The sequence below is a fragment of the Crocodylus siamensis genome, chromosome 6 (genome assembly GCF_052110815.1).
Source record: "Crocodylus siamensis isolate JL-2025a chromosome 6, ASM5211081v1, whole genome shotgun sequence".
NCBI lineage: Eukaryota > Metazoa > Chordata > Crocodylia > Crocodylidae > Crocodylus > Crocodylus siamensis.
Window position 1 is genome coordinate 15,004,150 of NC_143400.1, and position 26,700 is coordinate 15,030,849.

The following is a 26,700-nucleotide window of genomic DNA, read 5'->3' on the forward strand; positions in this document are numbered from 1 at the left end:
TGCTGTCCAGCACCGTGCTGCCATTCCCCACCCCACGGGGTAACTTTCTCCTGTGCCCGTGAGAGGCAGAGCACCGGGCTGCCGCATACCTGGGTGCATTTCTGCCCCCAGTCTGCCGAGTGATCTCGATCCCGTTCCGTCCCTGCTGTGTGCCTCGGTTTGCCTGGGTGTGAGATGGGGATAAGAGCGCCGCCGGCTTGGGGGCGAGGAGCTGCTCTGTGAGACCCAGTGCGAGCGGGGGGGATCTGGGCTGAGGGTTTATGAATCGTTTCCAACTGCTCCTCTGCGCGCCTGGATTCAAAGGGGCGCTCGTCTGTCTGCTGCTGCCTTGGTGGCCCTTCACCTGCCCCCGCTGGGCCCCGTGCGGCCCAGCGCAAAGCAGCAGGTGCCTCTGCCCCCGGTGGGCGCCCCGACGCCCGGGTTGTCTCCCGGTTCCTCCAAGCAGCACCCAGGGAGCTGGGACAAGCCCTGGGCCTGATCTGCTCCACGGGGCTGGGGGGAACCAGGGGCAGGGCTGGGCCGCGGCCTCCTCCGCACGGGCCAGGTCCGGAAAGGCCCTGCCGAGAGGGGCTATTCATGGGGGGCGCTGCGTCCGCCCCGCAGACTGGGGGTCTTCCCCGCCCTTGCGTGTGTTCCCTGTAGCTGGGGTCGGGGGGTGCTCCCTGTCCAGCTGTGCGCGTGTGTCTTTCTTTCCCGTGCAGAGTGTGCGTGCGTGTTCCCTGTAGATCGGTATTGATGCGGGTGTGCACAGGTGCGTGTCCCCCCGTAGGCTGTGTGTGCACGTGCACGCGCGTCTCCCCTGTACAGTGTGAGAGGTAGGTTGTGCATTGGGGCTGGGGGGTGTATGTCTTCCCCGTGCAGTGTTGGGGAGAAAGTGTAGAGAGTGCGTCAGGCCGGGCGCGCAAGCCGCGGGTCCGTGCGCGCGTGTGGCACAGAGGCCGTCCCGGCGCGGGCGGGCGGGGGGCGGGGCGGGGCGGCCGGGCCGGGCCGGGGCCGGGGCCGGGGCGAGCCCGCCGCGGGCGGAGCGGCGGCGGCGGCGGCGGCGGCAGGAGCCCGGCACCCCGCGCCGCCCCCCGCCCGCGCAGCGCCGGCAGCAGCAGCAGGTAGAGCCGGATCGGGGCCGGACCGGGGCGGGCTCGGGGCCGGGGCCGGCGGGCGCGGGAGTCTCGGCCGCACCTGCCACGTGTGCGCGACCTGCCGGGCCGGGATCCCCCGGCCGAGGGGCGCTGGGATCTGCCCCCCAGGCAAGAGACGCCAGGATCGCCCCCCCCCCCAGCCAGCAGACACTGGGATCTGCCCCCCAGGCAAGAGACGCCAGGATCGCCCCCCCCCCAGCCAGCAGACACTGGGATCTGCCCCCCAGGCAAGAGACGCCAGGATCGCCCCCCCCCCCAGCCAGCAGACACTGGGATCTGCCCCCCCCCCGAGATACAGGGGTCTGGTGCCCCCCAGCCAAGGGACACCGGGATCCGGTCCCCTGCCGCCAAGAGACAGTGGGACTTGCCCCCCCCAGCCAGGAGACCCGGGATCTGGCTGGACGGGGGTGCGGGGGTCACGGGGGCACTTGGGGTTGCAGGAGCCCCTCGGCTCCCCCGCTTGCCCCGGGCCGGCAGCATCTGGAGCCGGGACTTGCCCCGGGCCGCGGCCCCCCCCCCCCCCGCCGCCCTCCACGGCCAGAAATGCCCCGGACTCCTTCGGCGCGGCGGCCCAGCGCGGGTGCCCGCGGCAGGGAGAGACTCCGGGGCGCCCCCCGCAGCGCCCGCCCGGCGCCCGGGCCCGGGGCTACGCTGAGCCCCGGGCCCGGGCGGGACGAGCCGCGGGCGCGGCGGCTTCAGCGGCAGCTCCCCGCCGCAGGGCTGGCGGCGGGCACCGGGGCCGGCAGCCGGCAGCACCCGGCCAGGGCGTTTTCCCCTTCGGGCTCTGGGGAGCCTGCGGGGTCCAGGCCTCCTGGCCCCAAAGCTCAACGCCTGTCCGCGCCGGTGCCCGGCTATTGCGCGGAGCAGCTCCCGCTGCAGGGGCAAAGCCCGCCGGGGCTGGGCTTTGAAGAGGGCGGCCAGGAGCGAGGGGCCCTGCGCTTCTTTTCGCCCCCTCGGCCGCTGCTTGTCGCTTCCCTGCCCCCGCGCTGCCAGGGACAGTCGGAAGGCCGGAGTCGGGCCCCTGCGAAATCCGGAGCGGCGGAGAAAGGCCGGAAACCCGGGCTGCTCCTCCCGGGGCAGAGCTGGGCTTCCCGGGACTCCGGGAGCAGGAGCTTGGAGGAAAGCTGCCGCCACGGGGCCGGCTGCTGTGGGAGCTGGCCGTGCTTTCTGGGCCCGGGGAAGGCGGCTCCGGTGTAGTGGGGTGGGGGGCACTGGGAGCCTCGCCTGAGGGAGCAGTGCGAGGACCAGAGGGCTTGCGAGAGAGCAGGGCTGGGTGGTGTGGGACCGCGGCTGGATTTCGCCCTCGTGGGGCGCCTGGGCCGTGCCAGTGCCTGGCCACGGCAACCCCACAGCCCACCCCAGGATGGGAAACCGGCTGGGAAGGGCCTGGCACCGCGCGCTCTTGGCACCTCCAGAATAACCCGTGTTTGTAGCGACCGAGAATGGGCACGGCGCTATTTTAGGGCGATGTTCGGGTTGCGAGGCAGGCTGAGGACGGGGCAGCGTGCGTGTGTGCGCGCAGATTTGAGTGTGAGTGTGCATGTGTGCCTGTGAGCTGGTGTGTATCTGCGTGCATGTGTGCACTTGTGTTTGCATGTGTGTTTGGGGCATAGATTTGTGCGTGCATGTGTCTGTGTGGTTGTGCAGGGTGGCATGTGTTTGCGTGTGTATTTGTGCATGCCCATGTTTGTGTGAGTTTGTGCATGTTTGTAGGTGTGTGCATATGTGTGTTTGCGTGCGTGTGTGAGCTCGTATGTGTGTGCATGTGGGTCTGCATATATGTGTGTGCGTGTCCATGTTTGTGTGCTTGTGTTTGTGTGCATGCATAAGTTTGTATGCATGTGTGCATTTGCATGGATATGTGAGCATGCATTTGCATGTGTGTGTACATGTTTGTGTGTGTATTTATGTGCAAACATGTGTTTGTGTGTCTGCGTGTGTGTTTGCCTGCCTGTGTGAGCTTGTATGTGTGCATGCATGTGCATGTTTGCATGTGTGCCTCTGTGAGTGTGTATGTCTGTGCAGGTTTGCATGCATGCATGAGCTTGTGCACGTGCAGCCGTGCTGCGCAAGGGTGTGTGTGGGTCACGCCTCTGCCCAGATCCCTGCGGACGCAGGAGGTCATCATCACACTCACACACAAGCTCATGCATGCACACAAATACACATGCGTGCACTCCCTTGCCCTCGTCATCTGTTCACCTCGGACCTGGGCTAAGCCCCGAGCGACAGGGTGGCTCGGGGCAGGGCCCGGCACAGCCTGCTCCCCACGGACGGGAGGATGCACCGCCAGCTTGTCCAGCACACGATCACCCCCCCTAACGAGCTGCCTAATGAAGGGGCAGTGCCGGGAGCCCTGGGGTTGTCCTAGAAAAGGGTCACCTATAAGTTTATCAGGGGTGACCACCAGGATCTGGGAGAACGTCTGTTCACCAGAGCGCCCCAAGGGATGACGAGGTCGAACGGTCACAAACTCCTGCAAGACCGTTTCAGGCTGGACATAAGGAAGAATTTCTTTACTGTCCGAGCCCCCAAGGTCTGGAACAGTCTGCCAGCGGAGGTGGTTCAAGCACCTACATTGAACACCTTCAAGAGTAAATTGGATGCTTATCTTGCTGGGATCCTGTGACCCCAGCTGACTTCCTGCCCTTTGGGCAGGGGGCTGGACTCGATGATCTCCCGAGGTCCCTTCCAGCCCGAATGTCTATGAAATCTAAATCTATGAAATCTATGGATATTTGCTGCCCACAGGGTGCAAAGCAGAGCAGAAGGTGCTTGAGCTTTTTCCCAGACTTCATCCCCCCTGGTCAGACTGGTATGGACTGGGAGGGCTGGGGGGTTACCTTCCTCTGTATCAGGGGGCATGGTGCCTCCCTGGCATCTCTGGAGGGCATTTAACCCCCTTTGCACTGGCAGGACACTGCCAGCCTTCATCCCCTGGCTTGACCTGGGGCAGGTTCAGAGGCTCCTGGTGTCACTAGGCCTTGTGGTTGTGCAACCCAGCTGGTTGTCGTTTCAGGGCTAGGTGAGACAAGGACGTGTCTGGGATGGTCTCGCCGCAACTCCTGGGGACCCTTCCAGCCTGGCTGGTCTGCGATTCAAAGCTCTCCCAGCGGTAGGGCCCATATCGCCGAGTTCAGCTGGCCACATACTTCTCGCTGAGGTTTCCTTGAGTGGGAAATAGCCAGTTTGTGGCATTTTTGTGGGGAATGCGCCTTGTTTCAGCCAAGTCGTCTGCCTTTTTTTTGTCAAAGACTTGGCTTAAAAAACAAAAAAAGTTCCTTTTCTCAGCCACCCCTTTTTGGGTTGTAAAATCACCAAGAAGTGGGGCTGGAAGAGACCTCCAGAAGTCACATCTAGTCCGACCCTTGCTTGAGACAGAATCAGCTCTGTCCAAAGCATCCCAGGTAGACCCATAATCTAACCACATCCATAATCTAACCTCTTTGTCCAGCTACTGTCGACCCTGTTCTGCAAGCCGGGGGGTGGGGATTTCCCCTGTTATCCAAGTACTGAAGACCCCAAACTGCCAAAAATAAAAAATGCCCAGTTTTGGGTGGCTGCTGGAAACAGAAGCATTTATTTTTTATCTGGTTGTTGGAGTTTTGATGGGGGGGGGAAGTATCAGAGAGACTTTTGGGGGGGGTCCCCAGGAGGTGCCTGGTGGGGTGTGTGTCACCTCTTGCCCCCCCTACACGTGGGGCTGGGGTCTCAGGATCCCTTCCAGACAGATCCCTCTAAGCCAGACCTCTTTGCACGGAGAGATCTGCACTGATCCAGGCCTTTGCAGCCCCTGTGTTGTCTTTTCCCGGCCTTGTCAGCTCTGGGGTGGGGTGTTGTGGCTTTGGCGGGCCGGACCCCAACTGGCTCGGGCTGCGGGAGAGGGAACTTTTGCTGCCTCTTGGCTCCGGCGCCTCTGGCTGGCTGCTCTCTTGAAGCAACACTCCCCCCCACCCCTTGCTCAAACAAAAGCAGCTTGATTTATCCCTGCGGAGCAGATGGGAGCCTAACGAGTTGGAACGGCCGTGGCTCCGAGCGAAAGGCCCACCCTGGTAATCAGGGGGCTGCGGGCTCTGGGCCTGGCGTGGAGGCCAGAGGGGGTGACGTCATCACGAGCGTGTCCTTGGCTCTGCCCCGGGGATGGGGCTGGACTCCGGTGCCCTGCTTCTCTGGAGCAAAGGTGGGGCAGGAGATTCAGGCACCTGGGTATCAGGGAGGCCCTGTTGCTGTGTTTGGAGCTGTGCGCCTTGGAGAAGTAGGGTTTGCTCTCGTGCTGCTGGCCTGTGGCTCAGTTTCCCTAGCTGGAGAGCCCCAGTTTGCCCTGCACAGTGGGAGGGAGGTGGAAAGTTCAGGCTGTGAAACAGTCTTGTGTTAGGGTGGGAGAGGGGTTGGATCCAGGAGATGTGGCTCATCCCACTGTAGAGAGCAGAGATGTTTGGTTTCTGGCTGGTGTAGGTGCCTGGGGGGAGGATGGGGGTGTTGATTTGGGGCCCAGAGCCCAGCAGGGCTTTGCCCCTGTCAGGATTGTTGGGTTCACTAAATCCAGGCACGCCGTGCAGGAGAAAAAGTAACCGCGGACTTTATGTGTGGAGCAAGAGGCAACCTCTGCAGACCCTTTGTTTGGCTCTAATTAGCCAGCTTCACCGAGGTGCTGTCTCCTAGCTCCTGACTTCTGTGACCCTCTGAGTAAGGGAGTGTCTCTAAATTATAACTTCTGTCGTTACAAGCCCCCCGAGGGCAGAGTCTTTGAAAAGCCACGTCCTTGGGCTCTGCCCGGGTGATGAGACCAGTCTGGGCCCGCAGCTCTGGCCCCTTTGCATCATTCTGCCGCCCGGTGAAGGGTGCCATGAAAGCGAAGCTGCCAGCTTTCTGCTGGTATGGGGTGGGGCAGGGGTTCAGGGACTGGGAACAGCGGTCAGGTGATGATACGCCCTTAACCCGTGTAACTCCGGACAGGCTCTGCCCCAGCCAGGGCGTTAATGGATCTTTATTGCTAGAAGCACGTTTAGGGTCAGGGTCGGAGCTGCTGTGTGCAGCTGGCTCTTAGCTATTGGCGCAGGCAAACCGCCTTTCCTGATGGGGAAAGGGCAGAGGAAACGACTCTGGGAAGAGCCACTGTGCTCCCAGCTGGCTGGCGGCGACGGCTTTTTTTTCTGTCCCACTTTCCTTATTGCCCTCAGCTGCCGGAGAACGCGGTCTGCCTCCTGGCCACCCTCTAGATCTTCCCTGGAACCGTGTCTCCAGCGTCTGAGGTCACTGCGGCACCACTGCCAAGGCTTGTGATCTCATCAAGGGGCTCTGGATGCAGGGGGTGCTGTGTAAAGCCCCAGCCCCCGGAGTCCTGTGATGAGAGCCTCTGAAGGCATCCGCCGAAAGAGCTGCCAACATGGGAACATCTCCAGATGCCTCAAGGGAGACCTGCTTCCAAACCCCGAGGTGCTGACAGCTGTGCCTGATGCTGGTGCGGGCGGCTGAGATGTGACGGCATCAGGCGGGGCCTTTGTGAGGCCCTCGAAGTCATCGGGGGCCAGAAACCCGGGATGGGCAGGACCTCTTCCAAGCAGAGCGTTCCTCAAAGGCAGCTGCTTTGGCACCGGCGCTGCTGCTGTCGTTGTTTTTCTGTGTGCTATTAGACCAGCTTGCTAGACTGTTAGCTCACGGCATCCACATGGATCCCGTTCATCGCATGCGGGCATCTGCCTCTGCTCTCCCCGGACCCTCTTTTTCTTCCCGTGCCCAGAGGGGATCAGGGCACCGGGCGGCATTGTGTGTAGGGCTGGGGGTGAACGGCCCCTTCTGGGCCCCACCTGGCTGCAGCTTTCCAGGCGCCGAGACCTGGGCTTTTCCAGCCCCGTGCAGCCGCCTCTCCCATTCCAAGCTCCGGGACGTGCGAGATGCGTGTTCAGAAGGAGAGCGATGACTTTCCAGCTAGACAGAGGCAGCGGCGGGGAGAGCTGGGGCCAGGTGGAGGGCTCCAGCTGGGCTTCGGAGAGAGCTGGGCTGGGAACGGTGCCAGGGCAGTGCTGCATCCACCCCTCCGGCCTTCTGATTGCCTCCCACGGAGGCCGGTGGCACAGGCAGTGTTTTCCTTTCCCCCGTGGGGCCAGAAACCCAGAACCGAGCCGGACCTTCCAGGCACCCCCCGGCCTGGGCAGAGTCTGGGTGCAAACGGTGCTGGGTCTGGAAACGGTACGGGGATCTGAGCGCAAGTGGGGACCTGCAGTAACCCCATATGACTTTCCTCCATGCGTCACTAGCCACCTCTGTGCCTCAGTTTCCCCTGCTGCCTGACGTCACTGAGGGGGGAACGCTGGGTGAAACCCACCTTTCCTTTCCTCATTGGCACCGCTGCCAGCCTCCCAGCCCCTGCCCAGGATTAGCCCCGTGGGGGAACATCACATCCCTAAGAGGGTGTCGAAGACAGGTGCAGCCATGAGGTCTCCCACGGACTTGGTGATTGATGGGGGGAGGGCATGAACTGTAGAAACGGGGCCCAGGTAAGTTGGCCACCCCCTGTCCCGGTGCCCCACAAGCGCAGTCTGAGCGGTCCGCAAGCACCAGCATTCGCCACGTCTGCCCAGCATAAGCTTACGGCCTAGCAGCTCTTCCACCGCTCCCCTATCCCAGAGACGCGGCTGTTTCTAATTGCCCACTCGGTCACCACCAATTTGGACAGATGCAGGGGAACGCTTGGATCCAGCCCGGTCGGGTCGGTGATTTATTGCTTCGTAACGAGGCGCTGGCTGGATCCCAGCTCAATATAAATACCAGAGTGGGGACCCGCGGCAGGCAGACGGGGCATAGCTAGAATCAGGGGGGCTGTACTGATGTTGCCGGGGACTGATTCTCCCCAGGGCCTCTTTACTCCACTCCGGCAACGTAAAATGACCTTAAAGCAGGCGTTGCTATAATTCACCTCCCTTTTCTGGTCCTGCAGCCAGGGGACTCGGGCTGTATCTTCTCTGCACGAGAGGCATGTGATCACGTCTGATCTTTGATCCAGTAAGCTTCAGCTTGCAAAAGCTCGGGGGATACATATATATATGTATATATATATGTATATATATATATAATATGTATACATGTGTATGGAGAAAGGTGGAAGGCACATCTATAAATATAAGCTATATATATATATAGCTTATAAGGTGCCACTCTGCTGTGCCATCCACCTTTCTCCATGCTAAGCCATAGTGTGGAAGAGACACCTGGAAAAGCTCTTATCCAAGCTCTCATCTCCAGCAAGGCCGAGGTTTTTAACCTCCTGGCCTCAAATGGCAACAGCGCGATAGAAACTCTACGGTTTCCAGGAGGTTTTTAGCTGGAGGTATCTCCAGGTCTTCTAAAAAGTCCCAGGGCCAGGCGGGAAGTGGTTGGCTTCTCCCAGGAGGATTTTCCAATGTTGGCAGCGTTTTCCCCTGTCCTAAAGCATTGCTGGGGGTGGGGTTTGGGGCGGTGTGTGATTCTCTGTAGGATCTGGTGCCCAGATCAGTAGGCCAAGCTTCAAGCTCAGGCTCCTGGGAGGTGTAAAAGGGGGCTGCAATGCTACTTGTTTTGGAGGAGGAGTGAGGGCAGCTGCAGTCATGATGGGGACATGCTGGTGTTTTTTGTGGGACCCCAAAAGTCACGGGAAGTGAAACAGAGGGGCCAAATTCCCGTGTCCCTTCACACCCACCCCCACTCCCCTGGCAGGGGTTAACCATGTGGTCTTAACACACCAGCCCCCGCTCCCCTTTCCACTGCAGCCCCTACAGCTGCGGCACTGCCTCGACATGCATGTTCATGCTGAGACGTTTGCCGTGCAAGTCGCTGGGTTTGTACAGTGCCTGGCGCGCTGGCGGCCCAGCCTGTGATGGGGGGCTGCTGGGAGCTGACCCACCCCTCTGCCGCCTGCCCGGCTGCAGTATCAGTCCCTTCTTTGCCCCTCAACCCCCAGCTTCTCCGTAGCCGCCTGCGCACTGGTCTCAGTCCCCCTCCACCTTCTCCAGCCAGTTCCTCCCCATCAGCTGCATTTTTTAGCCCATCCATCGGGTTTGTGGGGCTGTTTCCCATTACACGGTGCCCGGTCACAGACGGCTGAACACTGCTGAAGCCTCTCCAGTCTGGAGGATCACATCCAGCACTGTGTGTCCAGCTCAGCCGAGCCCTGAGTCTCTGTGGAAAGTCTGTGCTCCCCCCAGATGTGTCTGGGCAAAGGGGAGAACATCTGGAGTGGTGTGGGGGTGGCTGCCCACCCACCGGGGTAGGAAGGAGCCAGGGAGAATAAGAGTCAATCCGGTGTTCGGAGGGCCTGGGCGTCCCCAAGGACGAGATCAAAGCACCCAGCGCCTCGCAGGACCAGAGGTCAGAGGGAGGCGATGACTGGATGAGGAGCAGGGACTTAGGGGGTGAAGGGGGGGCCGGGCTTCGCAGCGCGGGAAGGGATGCACAGCCCATGTGACAGCCGCCGCGCCAGAGGAAATAGGTCTGTGCCCAGGCCTATCTGTGCCCACTGGGCTGGAGGCTGCTGCTAGGCAGTGACCCCCTTGCCTTGCTGGGCACACTGGCAGGAGATGAGGGGCGGCTGCAAGGCTTGGGGAGCCGGCTTTGCTCTGTGCCATGGGGGCATATGGTGGTGGGGTAGGGGGACTCTCATGGCAGATCAAAGGGGCAGCAGAGAACATGTGTGGGGAGACCAGCGCCGTCTGTACCTCCCCCCCCAGCCACCACGCTGCACCACTGCGCAGCGGCCTCTGCATATTGCTGTCCCTGGCTCTGGGCCTGGGATGTGTCCTGCCAGGTGTGGGGGGAGCAGTGAGTGGGATGCCAGGACCCAAGGTGACGCCCCCTCCGGCCCCTTCCTCCACTGCAGCCTGGGCCGGGCCGGGTCCTCTCGTACCCCCTGCTCCCAGCACCTGCTCCGTGCCTGGGGCTGTGAGTCCCTGCTGGGAGGTGGAGCTGCTGGGTTTCTCCCCATGCACTGGCTGGGGCATCAGCTCATGGGAGCAGCAGACTCACGGTCTCCATAAAGCCCCAGGTCCCAGAGTCAGGTGCTTTAGCTCTTGGCTTGAGCTAAGTGAGAATCCCCCTGCAGCGCGGACTCTAGGACACGTCGCTGGGAGCGATAGCAGGGGCACAGATGAGCTGGGGCCAGTGTGTCTGGTTAGATGGGGGGCGAAGTACCAAAGCACCCTCCCAAATCCAGCCGGGTCCCAAGCCCTCATCCTGGCTCCGTGTTTCAGGTGGAGCCCGATGCAGCTTGCCTCATTTCACCCAGGGAGGAGGACGCCGAAAAAGCCCCGGAGGACCCTCTGGACGGACCAGGAGCAGATGCTGAGACCTGGAGCAACCGGTTGGGAGTGAAGCCGGGCAGCGCACTCTCCCTTGGCAGAAGGAACCAGGATGGGGACCCCACATGGGGTCTGCAGCAGGTGCTGGGAAGGGGTCTCTGGGGTGGAAGAAAGGAGCCTAGGCCCCGCAGAGCTGGCTGCCACTCCATGCTTCACGTGGCTCTGGGACGTGGCAGGGGGTGGAACAATGTAGCAGGGACCTGATTGTGGGTGGGCAGTGCCCTGAACCCTGTAGTCCACATCCGGAGGAGACATACTGTGGGCTAAGAGACCAAGGCCGCTCATCCCAGCAGTGACGGAGTAAGGGACATGGCCCTCCCAGCCACCACCAGCATCCTCACCCTTGGACTGTCCTGCCTCTGCGGGGGCCTTATTTATCCAGCCAGGTGGTCCCCGGCACAGGCCTGTGTTTATCTGTTCTGCTTCCTGTGTGTACATGTGCACGTGCATGTCCAGCCAGGCTGGGGGTGGGGGGTGGCTGGATGGTCCCTTGAGCTCCCTGCCTCATCTCCCCCCAGGGTCTCCAGTGATGGGGAGGGCAGGGCCCTATTGCTCCTGGGCCAGGGGCTGGTATTGATGCCCAAAAGCAGACCCCCCCATCCAATACCTTCAAGCTGGACCCAGGGCTTTGGGGAGCTGTTGCTTGAAGATGCTCTTGGCTGCAAAGAGCCTGAGATGTAAATACAGCGCAACGCATGTAAACAAACCGCGGGAGACCAGGGGGGTGAACCCGGGGTGAGGCCCAGTCCAACCCCCACTGAGATCCTCCTGGCCGGACCCGTCTCATGGGTTTGTATCGCCCCCAGCCACCCCACCGGGTCCCATCAGGGGATCTAGGGCAGGTGTCTCTTTGGGGACACGGCGTGGAGGATAAGAGCCTCCTACAGCTGCTGGCTGGTGGAGCGGCTTCATTGAGAGCTGGGCAGGTCGTGTCCTGGGGAAGAAATGAGTCATCGGGGCTGAAGCAGGGGGCGGCTGCGAGCGGAGACCAGACATCACAGGCTCCATTTGCAGGGCAGAGGATCCTCGAGGGTCCCCAGATGCCGGAGGCTGCAGTGCTAGTTGCAGCCACCTCATGGAAAGCTTCAGGGATGGAGATCCTACAGCTTCCCCCACAACTTGTCCCAGGTCACAGATGCCCCAGGGGGCCCGGGCGTGGGCAAGGGGTCCTGCTCTATAGCAGTATTTCATCCGGGGGGCAGAGCAGACATCCATGGCCCTGGCACAGCCTTGCCTTCCAGAGCCAGAGAGCCCCTGGGGCGCGGTGACAGCCTGCAAGGGTCACGGCTGGGATCTTGGCCCCTTTTTGCCCAGCTGGGCAGACACAGGAGGAAAGGTGGGTGCCAGGACGCTGCTTGGGGACTCATCTGGCAGACATCCCAGAGCAGGGGGGGTTGGAGCTGCCGGGGGGGCCAGACCTGCACTGTTCCTACAGCTTTGGGAAGGTCCGTGTCCATCATCCCACAGCTGTTGTGGGGCCCAGATAAGGAGGATGATACCCGCCCCCCCCCCACGATGGGGGATAGTCTGTGTCTCTCCCCCAACCCCCTAAGGGTTTCTAGCCAGCCTGTGCCCTGGGATCAATAGACATTTGCGATCCAGCTCCAAGCCCCTTGGAGGGACCCGTGTTAAAGCATCACCCAAAGCGACTCAGAGTCGGCCCCTCCTTGGATATGCCAGTGGCCGCAGGCCAGGGGAGAGGCTGGGATATTAGTCACTGCAAAGAGAGGGAGCCAGGCCTTAACCCCCCGCAGCCCGTGTGCTGAGCAGAGCGGGGGGCCAGCAGATGCCTGCAGCCCCACTGTGAAATTCGGGGCCCAGCCAGGGCTTGAAGTCAGGACCCCAGCCGCCCTGCGGCGGAAGAGACTGGATGCCTGGGATCCAGCAGGGCTGTCACGGCAGAGCGAATCTGGGGAGCCTGTCCCCACAGCCGTCTGTGCCTCGGTTTCCCCACCCAGCAGATGGAGATGGCAGCTCTCCCCCTGGGACTCAGCTGCAAGGACCAGGTTGGCTTGACTTGGCCCTGAGAAGGCAGTGAGGATGGGCCCCATATCCCCTCTCTTCACTGCTCCCCATTTCCCGGAGCCGAACAGGCTGGATCCATGGCAGCACTATACCCGTAGTGCAGGTGGGGAAAACTGAGGTACAGAGCAAGAGAGCTGCTCACTCAAGGGCAGAGCTGGGGCTTGAACCCCCGGCGCTTGACTCCAGTCTAGGGCATCCCCCACCCTCCAATCCTCCTTATCACCTACGCTTCCAGCTCCATCACGCCCACACCGAGTTGAACTCTTCCCCTCCCCAGGCTGCTCCCTGCCACCAGCTGGCTTTGCTGGGTAGATAGTGATCTATCTCCATGGGAAAAAACCTCCACATCCTGTCCTGGGAGCCTGGATAACTCAGGAGCCCACAGCCGAGGGGATCTGGGTCCCTGGTTCAAGAGCTGCTGGCAGCTGGGGCGTAGGGCCTGGTTTGTGCTGGGGGGGGGCAGCTCCTGACATGGGCGGTGTAGCAGAAGAAGCTGGGGCCTGATAGAAGCAGGGTATTTTGGGGTCCTTGTAACCGGCTCCTGGAAGGAGATAAGTCGGGTGGGGAGGTCTGCCGAGGAAGGGGCAATGGCACGAACCCGAGTGCCCTAGCCCAGCTGCCCAGGGGTGCGGGATCAGCTTTCCCACAGGATCTGCTGGGTTTCCATCACCATTGGGTGGAAAACAGCAGCACAGAGGATTTTGCTGCCCCTGCACACACTGGACATGCAGCTTCGTGCACCTGCCCATGGTGTTACGCCCAGCGGCTCATTGAAGCCTCATGGCATTGGGGCGGCTCAGTGTGGTTGTTGCTTGTTTTGGGAGGCTGGATCCTCAGATCTGTCCCAGATGTGGGGTTTCCAGCAGTGCCAGGATGGCGGTGGGTAACCAGGAGCCCCCTGTCCATCCTGCCCCCGCACCCGGGGAGCTGTGGGTTTAAAGTTGGGGGGGGTGAGCTGAGCCATGCTAACAGGATGCATCCGTCTGTCCTTCCAGGCTGCGCGTGGCCGCCCTGTCCCTGACGCTGCCCCTGCTCCTCGCCCAGCTCTGCCATGCCAGCCGCAAGGTGAGCCTGGGCCAGGGAAGCTATGGGGAGCGGGGATCATGGGCCCAACCCCGCATTACTGGCCTGCCGGGTGGGCTCAGCCCCCCTGTCCCAGCTGCAGGCAGACAGGGAAAAGCCCCCCCCCAGCCCCAGGCCGGCTCTGCAGAGCTCCCAGCCTCCCCTCAGCTCCACCCGTCTGCATCCGGCAGCCTCCTCTCCAGCCGCGGGGTGACCTGCGTGGCCCCCCCCAGGGGCCCAGACAACCTCGCCTGGCCGGGACCACACACCAGGCCCAGCCCCGCTCCCGGCTGTTTGCTTTCCATCGGCCTCAGAGGCTTTGAACAGCAGGATACTCCCACCCCGAGACCCCTGTCCCAGGCATGGGGGGCTGCCAGGGTCTCTTGCATGGCACAGCCCAGGGCTGCGGGGGGCCACAGCCCACCCCGCTCGCTCTGCAGCCCACCCCGCTCTCCGCACCGGGCCAGGTTGACCCCTGCCCCCTGTGCGGCGGGCGCTGGGGTCAGACGAGTGGGCTGAGCCTATAATAGCTGGCAGGCTGCAAATCTCCCCCCCCAGCTGGGGCCCTGCCAGCCCCGTCTGCTCGCCTCAAACCACCGGGAAGCTAAGCCGGCTCTGGTGCAAGCTGCGTGGGGATGGGAGGCTGCGGCGGGCACATGGTGGTGGGGCTTCCTCCTCTGTGCTCTTGCTGTTCCCCCTTGGAGCCCCTGCCATGTGTAGTAGGGTGTTGTCCCCTTTGGGAGCTGCTTTCTCCATGGCAGGGGTGACACTCCCTCCGGTGCTGCCTTGTTTGGCCCCACGGGGAGCGGCAAACAGCTGAGCCTTGGCGTGGGGGTGGGTTAGAATTGCCCTTGGATCTGCCCCAGCTGCAGCAGGCAAGTTAGAAGCCCCCTGACCACCTCCTCTCCATCCGCCTGCTTTCGGGGAGACATCAGAAGGGACCAGGATCCTTCGGCCCAGGGCAGAGGAGTGGCTTGCTAGCCCCGAGGCAGGTTTGCAGAGCCAAGTGCTCCCTGGCTCAGGCAGGCCTCGCGCCCCCGTGTCAGGAACCACATGGGAGCCAGGACTCAGCCCGGGCCGTGCTCTGCATGCACATGCAGCTGTGCACCGTGGCACACACAGAGAGCAGGCTTGGGCCTTGGGGGGGCTGAGATCACCCTGAAAACACCCCACATGCCCCTGTTGGGGGGCAGGGGGCTGTGGAGGGGCTCCTAGCCTGCCCGCTGCAGCTGGAGCAGGTCTGGGGGAGATGGAAACCATCCCCACGGCCTCCAGACTCCTGGAGCCCAGTAGAGCAGCCCCGAGGCGGCTCTCAATTAGGCTCAACTCCATATTCATGGCAGGGGCACGATTTCCTGCGTGTCTGCCGGTTGCCTCAGTTTTCTCCCACCTGTCTGATAGGCGTAGAGCCGCTGTGGTTGCTGGAAGTGCCCCTGGCTGTGCCCCCCCCCGCCCATTCCCACCTCCTTTACATAACAAAATCCCCCACGTGCTTCGCTGAGCGTGTGGGACGGGGCACGGATGGGGCTGGGTCCCGGCTCTGGAGATAAACCCCAGTGCAGGGTAAGGGGGATATGCTCTTCCCCTAAGCCCATTCCCAGCCTCCCCTGCATCCCGTGGGGCAGATGAGTTTCTGGGAGCAGACAAGTTGCTAGAGTGACTTGCTTGCAGCGCAAAGCACCTTGGGATAGGCCCCTGGCTGTTCCAGCAGGAGCCCCCAGGGCTTTACAGTGCATCAGCTCCCATCTGGGTTCACAACCAGGTGCCCCCGAAAGCCCAGCAAAGCCCCCCAAGGGCCTGCCCCCAGTGCCTCCTGACCCCAACTCTGACCCCACCCCGGGGGGCTCTGGGAACAATTAACCCAACACTTCCCTGGTCCCCATCTCAGGGCCCAGACACAATGGGTAGGTGGAGACCCACTCTCCCTGGCACCGTGGGTGGTGGGATCTCCGCGCCAGCCAGGCCAAGCGTTTCAACCGGCAGCTCTGATTGCCTTTTTTGGCTGCGGCTGGACTGTCCAGCCCAGCTGGGCAAGTGAGGGGGCGCCTGGCTGGGATGCCTAGAGCTGGAATGGGGGCATGGGATGGGATGGGGCAGGGCCTCTGCCCTGGATCCAAAGGGGGTGGCAGGGAGCTTAGGGGTCTGGGCAGAGACCCCTGGGTGTGCAGATGGGGGGCAGGGCCTGAGACCCCCGTAACCAGCCTGTGCCCTTCTGCCCAGCAGGTGCCCCCGCGGACATCCCGCCAGGCGCCAGAGGAGGACGGGACTGGGCCTCGCGTGCCGGGCGTCTGGGGCAGCTGGGGCCCCTGGTCATCCTGTTCCCAGCCCTGTGGCCCGGGGGTCTCAGCCCGCACACGTGTCTGCCAGCCCCGCCTCCTGCCACCGCCACCACCAGCAGCCTGGGCTGGGGGGGGTACCCGGCGCCCAGCACCCCGCTTCCAGGAGGAGTGGGCTGGCACCTACCCCCTGCGCACGGACAGGGGGCCAGCACTGCCCCCCCGCTACAGCCCACCGCCCCGCTACACCCGCCATGAGGAGCTGCCCGCTGCGCCCCTCCGTCGGCCCCCCCCCGCCCTGGACGACACCTCTGGGCATGGCGTGGCCCCTGCCCCGCGCCGCCCACCCTCCCGGGCCCCCGCCCGCAGCGTCATCCCCCTCTTCAAGCCTGAGGTGGGTGACAGGCCCCGGCATAGCTCCGTGGGCCACAGCAGGACAGCGACCCCCACGCAAGTGTCCAGCGCTGCCCGGAGGTGAGTGGGACCCCGGGATCCAGGGTGATGGCTCCTCCAGCCCATTCCTCCCAGCTGGGCTTCAAGGGCCTGCTCTGGAGCCTGGCACCCTTGTGTCTGGGAACTCTGGGGGGCTTTAGCCCTTGAGGGACTCACCCAAGGCCACCCGGGGGAAGTGGCAGAGACACATCGAAGCTGGGTCCCCGGCCGTGGCTCTGATCACTGAGCCATCCTGCCTCTCTGCGTCCATGCTCCGTGGACCCCGTGAGCAGCTCTGGGCACAGATCTGCTAGCCCAGGAGGTGCCTCACAGGTCACTTGCTCCCGGAGAATCTCCCTCTTGTGCAATGCAGGGGCCAGGACACATAGATGTGCAGTCCTGATTTCTCCCGCCAGGGGGTAGAGGTGGGGTCCCAGCTTGGTGGGGGCTCCTGGTTGAGAAGGCAGCGCTGTGTTTCTGCAGGGTCTCTAATAACCCCCCTTTGTTGCCTGCAGGTCCCAGACACGCGACAACATCAAGCCGGGGAAGTATGGCTATGGCAAGGTGCCCTTCGCACTGCCCCTACATAGGGAGGAGGGTGCCCCCCGCATCCGGCGCCACCCGGGGCCCCCGCTTCCAGTCAAGAAGCCCAAGCGCAAAGCTGGTCTGGCCACGGCCCGGCAGAAGCCCGCCAGCAATATGCAGCACCCGGCATGGGGGCCGGCAACGCCGCTGACCAAGGGTGGCGTGGAGCCAGGGGGGCCTGATGTGCCTCGTGGCTCAGGGCAGGGGGAGATCGGGGACTTGGGGGCTGCAGTGCTGGAGCCCCAGGGTGGGGCAGGGGATGAGCCGGGCTCGGCAGGGCTCCCCAGGGCCGAGGCGGGCATGGGCCCCCGGGGGCAGCTGCCGGGAAACCACAGCTCCCTGCCCCAGCCCAGGTCAGGGGGCATCCAGAAGGGGGTGCTGAACTGGGAGGGGCCTGACTCCGGGAGGCCACCTCCCCCCGCCCGCCCCCGGGTGCAGCGCCAGGACAGGCCCCGGGCGGGCACCAGGATGACCCACAGCCTCTACGTGGACCAGCCGGCGCCCGAGCCTGACACGTGGCTGCTCCATCACCCCATCCCCAGCGCGGGGCACGGCCCCGCCGACACGTCCCGCTGGAACCTGTACTCCCCTGGCACCGAGAGCCCCCACTGCGAGGGCGAGAGCCAGCAGCACAAAGCCTGCCAGCAGGAGGTGAGGGCCTTTGAATAGGGCTTAGCCCGCAGTATAGGGCTTAGGACACACAGCCGAACTTCTTTCTGGCTGCTGCTCTCCAACTCCTGCCCCTGTGGAGCTGGGACCATGGCAGAGCTGGGGAGGAAGAGGGCATGGGGCTGTGAGTCCAGGGGGCTCTGGCCATGGGTGACCCCCCTTTCCCTTGTAGCCGTGCCCCCCCAGCCAGCCTGACCCACGGGCCCTGCAGTGTGCAGCCTTCAACAGCCAGGAGTTCATGGGCCGGCTGTACCAGTGGGAGCCCTTCACCGACGGTAAGGGGCCGGGGACAGCACCCGGCGTGGGCATCCCGCTGGGAGATGGATGGCCCCAGATGTGGGCTGGTGTTTGCGGGGCTAGGCTGAGTCCACAGCAGAGCCCCACTCCCAGCCTGAGCTGAGGGCAGTGATCCTGGGGGTCCGTGTTTTCAGCCTGGGAGTGGGCAGCCCCCAGCCCTGTGTGAGCCCCTGACCCCACCGCCCTCCCGGGGCCAGCGATGGGACCCAGGAGTCCTGGTGCCCAGCAGCTTCGGCTGTGACCCTGAAGCCCCCTGAACTGGGCTTAAAAGCCACGAGTCCCAGTCCCCGACTTCCCTAGCCCCCTTTCCTCTTTCCTCCCCTCCTTTCCTCTCCCGGCATCCCTCCCTTTGTCCTTCCTCCCTCCCTGCTTCCTGCCTGGCCTCCACCTCCCTTCCCAGCCTCACTTTCCCTTTTCTTCCTCTTTCCCAGCCCCTTTCCCTTTGCCTCTTCTCACTCTTCTGCTTTTACCTTTGTTTTCTTTCTTTCTTTCACCATCCTTCACTTAGGTCCCTGCCCTGCCACGTTCTCTCTCCCCCCCTTCCCCAGCCCTTTCTCCTTCCCCAGCTCTCCTCTCTGGACCTGGGGCCTCAGAGCCCCTGGCTTTTCTTCGTGGTGGGGGGAGTCCCAGCCCTCAGCTCTACCATGGACAGACCAGTCCAGATGTACAGAGCCACCCCACCCAGCCCCTTCCAGGATCAGGCCCCCACCCCATCCAGATGTGCAGCCCAGCCCCTGCCTTCCTGCTGTGCCCCAGCCTGGGGTCCTGCTCCAGCTGTGCCCCCATGCCAGGACCACGCCTGTGACCGGGCCTGGGACTCTCCGGCCTCCACCCTGCGGGTGAGGCTGTTTGCAGGACACAGCGCAGATGTCCAGGCCTCGTTCCCTTCCAGCCATGAGGCGGTGGCCAGGGGCCAGGGCTGAGATCACCGCCGAGCAGGAAGGAAGCTGGGGAGCCTGGAGCCGGGGGTCTAAGTGCCCCAACATCCAGCCTCACCGCGGGGGTCAGAGCTGGGGCAGGGCCCAGGGATGGAGGTTGGGGTGGGTACTGGGTCCACACTGACGGCACTGGGTCCACATAGGCTTAGGGGGGCTGAGCCATCCCCTGGGGGGCCCAGGGTGAGGGCACCCACCTCCCCCAGATAGGGGATATCTGCCCCCAGCCCCCTCTCCCCATCACCGACAGGGCAGCTCTGGCTTGGCTGTAACCCCCTTTTCTCCCCTGTCCTCTGCTCCTCTTACTGCTCTGCCTGAGGCTGGGCTCATGGGGCAGGTGGCATCAGTGTGGGGGTAGAGCGCGGTGAGATGGAGGGACAGGGTGATGGGGCCTGGGCTGAGGGGGCTCCCAGCGCGTCCCAGTCCGTCTCCTGTCCTGCAGTGCGGGGAGCCCAGCGCTGCGAGCTCAACTGCCGCCCGGTCGGCTACCGCTTCTACGTGCGGCACACGGAGGCGGTGCGGGACGGCGCGCCCTGCCAGCCCGGCACCCCCGGCGTCTGCGTGGCTGGAAGCTGCTTGGTGAGTGCCCCTGTGCTGTGGGCCCGAGGGCTGGGACCCGGCCCAGAGCTGGGCGGGGTGCTGGTCTGCGTAGCAGCCTGGGAGCCAGGACTCCTGGGTCCCTTCCCCACCCCCACCAGCCCCAAGGGGTAGAAATCCACCCCCCAACTCAGTTGGGTCCTTTCTGCCCCCATCAGCAACTCATTAACCCCTTCCTGCCTGCAAGCCAGGACCACAGCACTGCCTTGCCAAGCCAGTGGGGTATTACTTGGCGGGGGACACCCCTTCTAGGGGAGGGGGTGGTCATGCTCCATGCAGTGTGTGGGGTCCAGATGTGCCTGGGCTGTTGACATCTGGGGGCAGTGGATTTTTGCTCATGCCATAAGCCCCACCCAGTGGGCAGCTGCTCTTGGGCATACACAGGCCAAGGGTTGGCATGGACTGGGGGCCCTGTGTGCAGTGAGTTTGGCCGGGGGGTGATCACAGCCCCCTGCCCAGCCCCAGCCTGTCCTGGGGGGTCCCCGTGGAGGGGGTCTCAGGGCTGCGCTGCCCCCGCAGAGCCCCGGCTGCGACGGGGTGCTGGGCTCCAACCGGACTCTGGACGCCTGCGGGGTCTGCGGGGGCGACGGCTCCACCTGCCGCCTGGTGAGCGGCAACTTCAGCGACCGGCACGTGCCCATCGGCTACCACCGCATCCTGCGCCTGCCGGCCAGCGCCACCCACATCCGCCTGGCCCAGCGCGCACCCAGCCCCAACTACCTGGGTGAGGCTGGGGGGGGGGGCCTGTGTGATCCCACACGCGTCTGCCCTAGGTTTGCGCACGCAGCTCCTCTGCACGTCCTCCTTGCACATCCATGCGTGTGTTGCCTGCATGCTTTATATGCATACATGCACATGCACACACATGCCTGATGCACATGTACGTGACCTTTACAGATCCAAGGCCACGTGTGTAAAGTAGTTGGATCATGCACATGCCTACACGTGCAGTGCTGAGGCCCCTGAGCACACGTGTTGCCTGCTTGCCTTGTACACACACACGCACACCCCTATACACATCTGGCACATGCAGGATACCTGACTCGTGTATGCTGCCTGTACAAACAGAGGCTCATGTATACGAGTTGGCACACACGCGTGTGCATACACATATGCAGTGCTCAGGCCCTTGAGCACACATAGGTTGTCTGCATGCCCCCCCCATGGCTTATATGTGTGCCGTGCCTCTTTCATGTGCACACTGCTCACATAAACACAGGCCTTGTGTGCACACTGCTTGGCATGGGTGCACCAAACGCGCGCACACACCTCTCACACACCCACACGTGATGCTTACATACATTGCACACACTCTACACATAGCCTTGGTAGGCAGTGCTCATGTACGTACATGCATGTGCTCTCTACACACAGACTACATGCAAAGGCACTGATGCCTGCACCATGGAGTGCGGAGTGCAAATGCACCAATGCCCCCACCCCTTGCACATGCATGTGCCCCAGCCCCCATATCCCTCCAACACACTGGAGATGCTGGAGCCACCCCGCTGTGCCCTGCAGCTCTGCGGAGCCGCACTGGGAAGTCCCTCATCAATGGGAACTGGGCCGTGGACCCACCGGGGCGCTACGAGGCTGGTGGCACCATCTTCACCTATGCCCGGCCCGGCCCTGGCGAGCAGCGTGGCGGGGAGACACTGACGGCTGACGGCCCCACAGCCGAGCCCCTCGATGTCTACGTGAGTCTGGGTGTCACAGCCCTGGGGGCAGGGGCTGGATGAGGGGATCCCCTTGGCCCCCCTAATCCAGCCTCCTCTGCCCCTACAGATCATCTTCCAGCAGGATAACCCTGGCATCTCCTACCAGTATTTCGTAGCAGTGCCCAGGCCTGAGAGCCCCCAGCCCCAGTTTGGTATGGCCCCCTGCCCAGCTCCAGGGGCACGGGGCGGGCAGGGCAGGGGGTGGGGACCCTGGCTGAGCCCAGCTCTGCTCCCCCCAGGTGCCCTGACTGTGGTGTCACCGAGTGAGCCACTGGAGCTGCCCACGCCACCTGCCCCTATGCCCGCCAGGCCCCCTGGCACACTGCAGAGGAACGTGCGCGTGCCCCCACCGCCGCCTCCTGCCACTGGCTCCCATGGCCTCTACTGGAAGCGCGTGGGCTCCACACCCTGCTCGGCCTCCTGCGGCACAGGTGAGGCCGCGGTGGCTGGCTAAGGCCAGCACCGCTCGTGATACTGATGGCCAGGGTAATGCCCCGCTCCACCCCCAACTCCCCGCTTCCATCTCCCAGGGGGGCGTGGGGAGGGGGGGCTGCTTCACATGCATCTGGTGTTCTTGGGCACTCAGTCGCACGGGGATGGGGAGCTGATACCCAGCCAAAACCAGTGCCTGGGGAATCCCAGTGGCTGAGGGACCCTGGTGTCCAGAGCCACCCCCCCGTGCTGACCTGCCCCTTGCCTGCCCACAGGGTCCTGGAAGCCACTGTTTCGCTGCACGTGGCGCCACTCGCATGAGGAGCTGGAGGACGAGCGGTGCCACGGGTTCCCCCGCCCGCCCGCGCCCCCCGAGCCCTGCAACACCCAGCCCTGCCCAGCCTAGTGAGTGCCCCCCCAACCCTGCCACACCCTAAGGGGGGGATGTCAGGGCCCCCCAGCCCGGCACTGACCCCCTGCTGCCCCCCAGCTGGGCCGTGGGCGAGTGGTCAGCTTGCAGCCGGTCGTGCGGGCCAGGCACGCAGCACCGCCAGGTCCTGTGCCGCCAGAGCTTCGCCAACCGCAGCACCACAGTGCCGGTCCAGCGCTGCGCCCAGCTGCCCCGGCCCAGCCCCAGCCAGGCCTGCCAGGCGCGGCCCTGCAGCCACTGGGAGGTGCGCACCGGCTGGAGCGCAGTGAGTGCCGGGGGCATGTGGGGACAGCGGGTATTTGGGCGTGGGGGGACAGGTCCTGGGCGGGCCCATGAAGGAGCTGGGGGGCATGAGGGTCTGGGCATGGACCGCTGGGGGTGCGCAGGGGGGACGAGAAAGCCGAAGTGGGGAGTCCAGGAGGATCCAGGGGGCAACCGTGGGGCAGCTGGGGGCAGGGCTGGGGGGCACCGAGATTGGGGTATAACACCCCCTCCCTCCCCGCAGTGCTCGGTGCCATGTGGGCTGGGCCAGCGCAGCCGCCACGTGCGCTGCGTGAGCGACCAGGGTGACGTGCTGAACGATGGTGAGTGCCAGGGCACCCACCAGCCCAGCGCCCGTGAGGCCTGCGACATGGGGCCCTGCCAGCGCTCCTGGTTCCACAGCGCCTGGAGTGACACGGTACTGCCACCCCCCACCCCCTGCACGCACACGCCCCCACACGGGCACAGCTGTCGCCCAGCACATACACGTGTGCATGCCATCCCAACCCTGCCACAGTGCTGGGAGCCACGCAGGACCGGCTGGACATACACACGTGCACAGGCGTGTGCTCCCACATGCACTGCCCCCACCCCAGCACAGCTGGTGCCCCTCACTCTCCATCTGCACCCCCCATTCCCATCACCTGGGCCTGGAGGTGGGGCAGTGATGCCCCCTGGTGGCAGGTGGAGGGAATGGCGTGGGCTAGGCCCACTACCCTTGGGCACGGGGAGCTGCTGAGGGAAGGGGAGCAGGCAGCCAGGGCAGGGATGCCTGGGGATGGGGGGGTTCAGGGCAGGGGTGCCCACGGCTGCCCCTTGACTGCAGTTGCCCTGCACCAGTGCTCAGCGGAGTGTGGCCCAGGCATCCAGCGCCGTGCCGTGGTCTGTCTGTCCAGCCCGGGCGAGGGGCCAGTGGAGGAGAGCTGTGTGGGCACCCGGCCCCCCGACATGCGTGCCTGCAACAGTGGGCCCTGCCAGCGCCTTGCCCGCTGGTACACAGGGCCCTGGAACCAGGTGAGCTGGAGGGGTGGGGGGAGAGGGCCTCAGCACCAGGTGCACAGGCTTGTGTGCGTGTGTGTGTGTGTCTGCTCACATGTGCATATCTCTGCATGCATGTATATGTGTATGCACGTGTGCCCATGTTTCTGCATACATGTGTGTGCATGTGTCCAGCTTAGTGCAGAAGGGTGCATGCATGTGTGCCCATGTTCCTGCATACATGCCTGTGTTTGTGTGCACGTGTCCATTTTAATACAGATGCGTGCATGAGTGTATGTGTGTCCATGTTTGTATATGTGTGTGCGTACACACATCTATGTGCGTGCATGCACGTATGTGTGTATGTGCGCTCAGCGCTGAGAGACAGAGCACCAAGGGGGTGTGTGTGTGTGTGTGTGTGTGTGTGTGTGTGACAGATGCAGTATGTTTGTGGTGCCCTGTGCTCCCCAGGGTGGCAGGCAGGCAACATGAGTTTCCCTTGAATCTTGCATGGGTTTCCCCCGGTCCTTGTAGGTGGCATGTGCATGTCCACGTGGCACATGGATGGCACTGGGGGGGGTCTACGGGTGGTGAGTGGGTGCCCAGGGTCCCATGTGAGTCATGCATGTGTCCCATGTGTGTACTATGTGAATCTCTCAAGTGTGGGTGGCCTGTTAGTGCCCCAGTCCCATGCAGGTGCCATCTGGATCCCCAGGGTCCATGTGGGCCCTGTGCAGTTCCCACCGGTCTGGTGCATGGGTCCCATGTGGCTGCTGTGTCACTCCCACATGGTTGGCGAAGGTCCTCTGTGGCTGGCAGCCGACGTTCAGGTCCCCTGTAGCTGGCACGGAGGCCCAGCTACAGCGCCATGCCCTTCATGCCCACAGTGCTCAGCCGAGTGTGGGACGGGCACGCAGCGCCGCGACGTGATCTGCGTGACCCAGCTGGGTGCTGACTTCAACGTGACGGGGGCAGCCGACTGCGCTCCCCAGCCGCGCCCACCTGCCCTGCAGCCCTGCGTCGGCACCTCCTGCCGCCCCCGCTGGTTCTCCACCTCCTGGAGCGCGGTGAGGACCCCACACCCCACCCTGCCAGGGAATCCCCCTGGGTGGGCACCGCAGGGGCTAGGACTCATGGTGGCAGCAGCTCAGGGCTGGCTGCCAGGGGACAGCACCATGCCGGCAGCTTCCCCAGGGGCCACCAGAGGGCGCTGCCTGCCTGGGCACGGAGGCACCAGTTAACCCCCCCACTGTGCTGGGCACCCCACAACCCCTCCACCCCAGTAGAGAGGGGACCCTTCACTTCCTGTCCCAAACTAGAGGAAGCGTATGTGGCTCCAGGTGGCGTGTGGGTGGCCTGTCGGGATGTGGGGGCTGTTACCCGCACCCAGTTCCACCCCAGAACTGGCTGCATCTCAGCCCCCAGCCAAGGTCCAATGACCTCAGTGCCCGTCACTCCGGGCCAGTTCTGGTAGCCCTGTGTCCCACTCCTAGAGATGACTGCACCTGGCTGCCAGGGAGGGTGGGGGGGTCCCAGGCACCCTCCTGACCCCACTGTGCCCCCGCAGTGCTCCAAGTCGTGCGAGGGGGGTGTGCAGGTGCGGGAGGTGCAGTGCCTGACGCCCAACCGCACCCTCAGCGACCGCTGCCCGCCGGAGCTGCAGCCACCTGAGAAGCGCGTCTGCAACGCCCAGCCCTGTGCGCCCGAGCTCGGTAAGGGGCCTGGGACACTCCTCCCCCACCCCATGCCCCCAGGTCAGCCCGACTGGTTCTGGGCAGGGAGAGATGGGGGCTGGGGGCATCCCCTGCCCTGGTGCACCGGGGGAGGAGGGGGGCAGGGACCCCAGGGCAGAGCCCAGCGCTAAGGGCTGTGGCCAAAAGCAAGAGCCTGGATGCCTGGGTCCCATGCCCAGCTTGGAGCCTGGTAGTGAGAGCCTGGATGCCTGGCTTCCACACTCAGTACCGTCCGTCTCTTGTCCCCATGCCTCAGTTTCTCCACCTGTCTGGCACGGCAACCAGCTGCTCCTAGGGCTGCTGAGACCTCCTCTCCCACCCCACTGTGGGGCCCCGGTAGAGGGAGAGGAGGGGGCATTAGCCCCTTGAGTGCCGGCCCCTGAGCCCTGTGCCCTCCTTCCGCAGATGAGAGCTGCCGGGACAAGCATCCCAACTGCGTGGTGGTGGTGCAGGCGCGGCTCTGCGTCTACGCCTACTACCAAACCGTCTGCTGTGCCGCCTGTGCCCACGCCCTCGCCCGCCGCCAGGCCCCACCCGCTCGGTAGCACCCGGCCCCCAGGACAAGGCAGATGCCACCCTGGAGCCCCTGGCGGCCTCTGATGGACCCTCCGTCCTGGGCTCGGAGACAGAGATCCTGCTTGTCCCGGGGCTAGGATTGGGCCCTTCCTGCCCAGGATCAGGCCCCTTGTGCCATCCTGATGGCCCCAGCAGGGAGCAACGTCTGAGCCCAGATGCCTGTCCTGCCCCAGCTGCCCCTTCTGTAGCCAGGGCTGGGAGCCCCCCGTGGCCACCCCCATCCCCCCACCCCATCAGGGGGCTGGAGTCAGCTCAAGGTCCCTTCGAGCCCGTGATGGTGCCCAGAACCTGCCCCCCAGGTGCTCAGACCCCCCCCAGAGAGGGTGGGCAGGATGTGGCCGTCTCTGTAGCTAACCCTGGGGGGTACCTTCCTGCGCCCCACCGGCAGGGGGCAGCACTGCCTAGCACTGGCGTGGCACACCTGTGTACACCCCCCTCACCCCCCCAGACTCCCCACCAGCTGGGCACTTCCTCCCCTCCACCGCACCAGCCCACCCTCTCTGCCCAGCTGGAACAGCTGTATGCAGGGGTGTGAGGGGTGACCCATATCAGCCCAGCGCCAGGCCCCATGTCCAATCTGGCTTGGGCAGGGGGGGAGGAGTTCAATCTGCCCCACTGGAGATGCCCTTCCCCCACCGCCTGCCCCAGCCACCAGCAGCAGAAAGCTGTTATCCTCCCAGGCACCGCGTGCCAGGCTAGCCGAGCCAGGGCACTGTATAGCCCCTAGTCGGGGGCACCCAGAGTTATATGAAGTTATAAACGTCTATGGTAAAGAATGTATCGGGGGGATGGGGTTGATTATGAAAATCTAATTTATTTTTATTAAAGATGATTGGACAGTTCCTGCCAGCCTGGCCCTGCTGGGGATAGCCAGCATCTCTGGGCAGGGCCCCAGGGAGGAGAGAGACAGGGTCAGGGGCCCTAGGCATGGCCAGGGCAGTGTCCAAGGCAGCCAGGAGCAGGCTGCCCAAGTGCTGCACGTGGACTGAGTTGTGCCTGGTCTCAGCCTGGCACCACAGGAGCTGAAGCCCAGAAGAAGCTACTTGGCCCCCAGCCCCCTGCAGTGCCCGGACCCAGGGCAGTTGGCACCACGGGAGTGTGCCCTGCTGCCAGCAGGGGCTGTGCCAGGCTCAGGGACCATGACCCAAGACCAGCCAGGCTCTGACAGCTCACGCACACACACAGCTGTGTGCGCACACAACCTCGCGCTCTCTTACACACGCACACTC

General features: G+C 64.0%; 1 protein-coding gene across 4 annotated transcripts; it reads left to right on the forward strand.

Moving 5' to 3' along the window:
- Window positions 1-977: 977 nt before the first annotated feature.
- Window positions 978-26,313, forward strand: ADAMTSL4 (ADAMTS like 4). 4 transcript variants are annotated; one of them, XM_090053139.1, is made up of 18 exons: window positions 978-1,103; window positions 10,358-10,546; window positions 13,486-13,555; window positions 15,773-16,302; window positions 16,776-17,496; window positions 17,687-17,789; window positions 19,189-19,325; window positions 19,863-20,067; window positions 20,865-21,040; window positions 21,129-21,213; window positions 21,301-21,492; window positions 21,769-21,898; window positions 21,984-22,188; window positions 22,429-22,602; window positions 23,025-23,198; window positions 24,050-24,229; window positions 24,730-24,874; window positions 25,301-26,313. In XM_090053139.1, the coding sequence occupies exons 2-18, from the start codon at window positions 10,518-10,520 to the stop codon at window positions 25,438-25,440; spliced, it is 3,396 nt and encodes a 1,131-aa protein (XP_089909265.1). In that variant the 5' UTR covers window positions 978-1,103; window positions 10,358-10,517; the 3' UTR covers window positions 25,441-26,313. The 4 variants fall into 4 exon arrangements, with proteins under 4 accessions (XP_089909265.1, XP_089909267.1, XP_089909268.1 ...); XM_090053141.1 differs by having other exon boundaries at window positions 15,776-16,302; XM_090053140.1 differs by having other exon boundaries at window positions 1,012-1,103; window positions 10,393-10,546.
- Window positions 26,314-26,700: the final 387 nt, after the last annotated feature.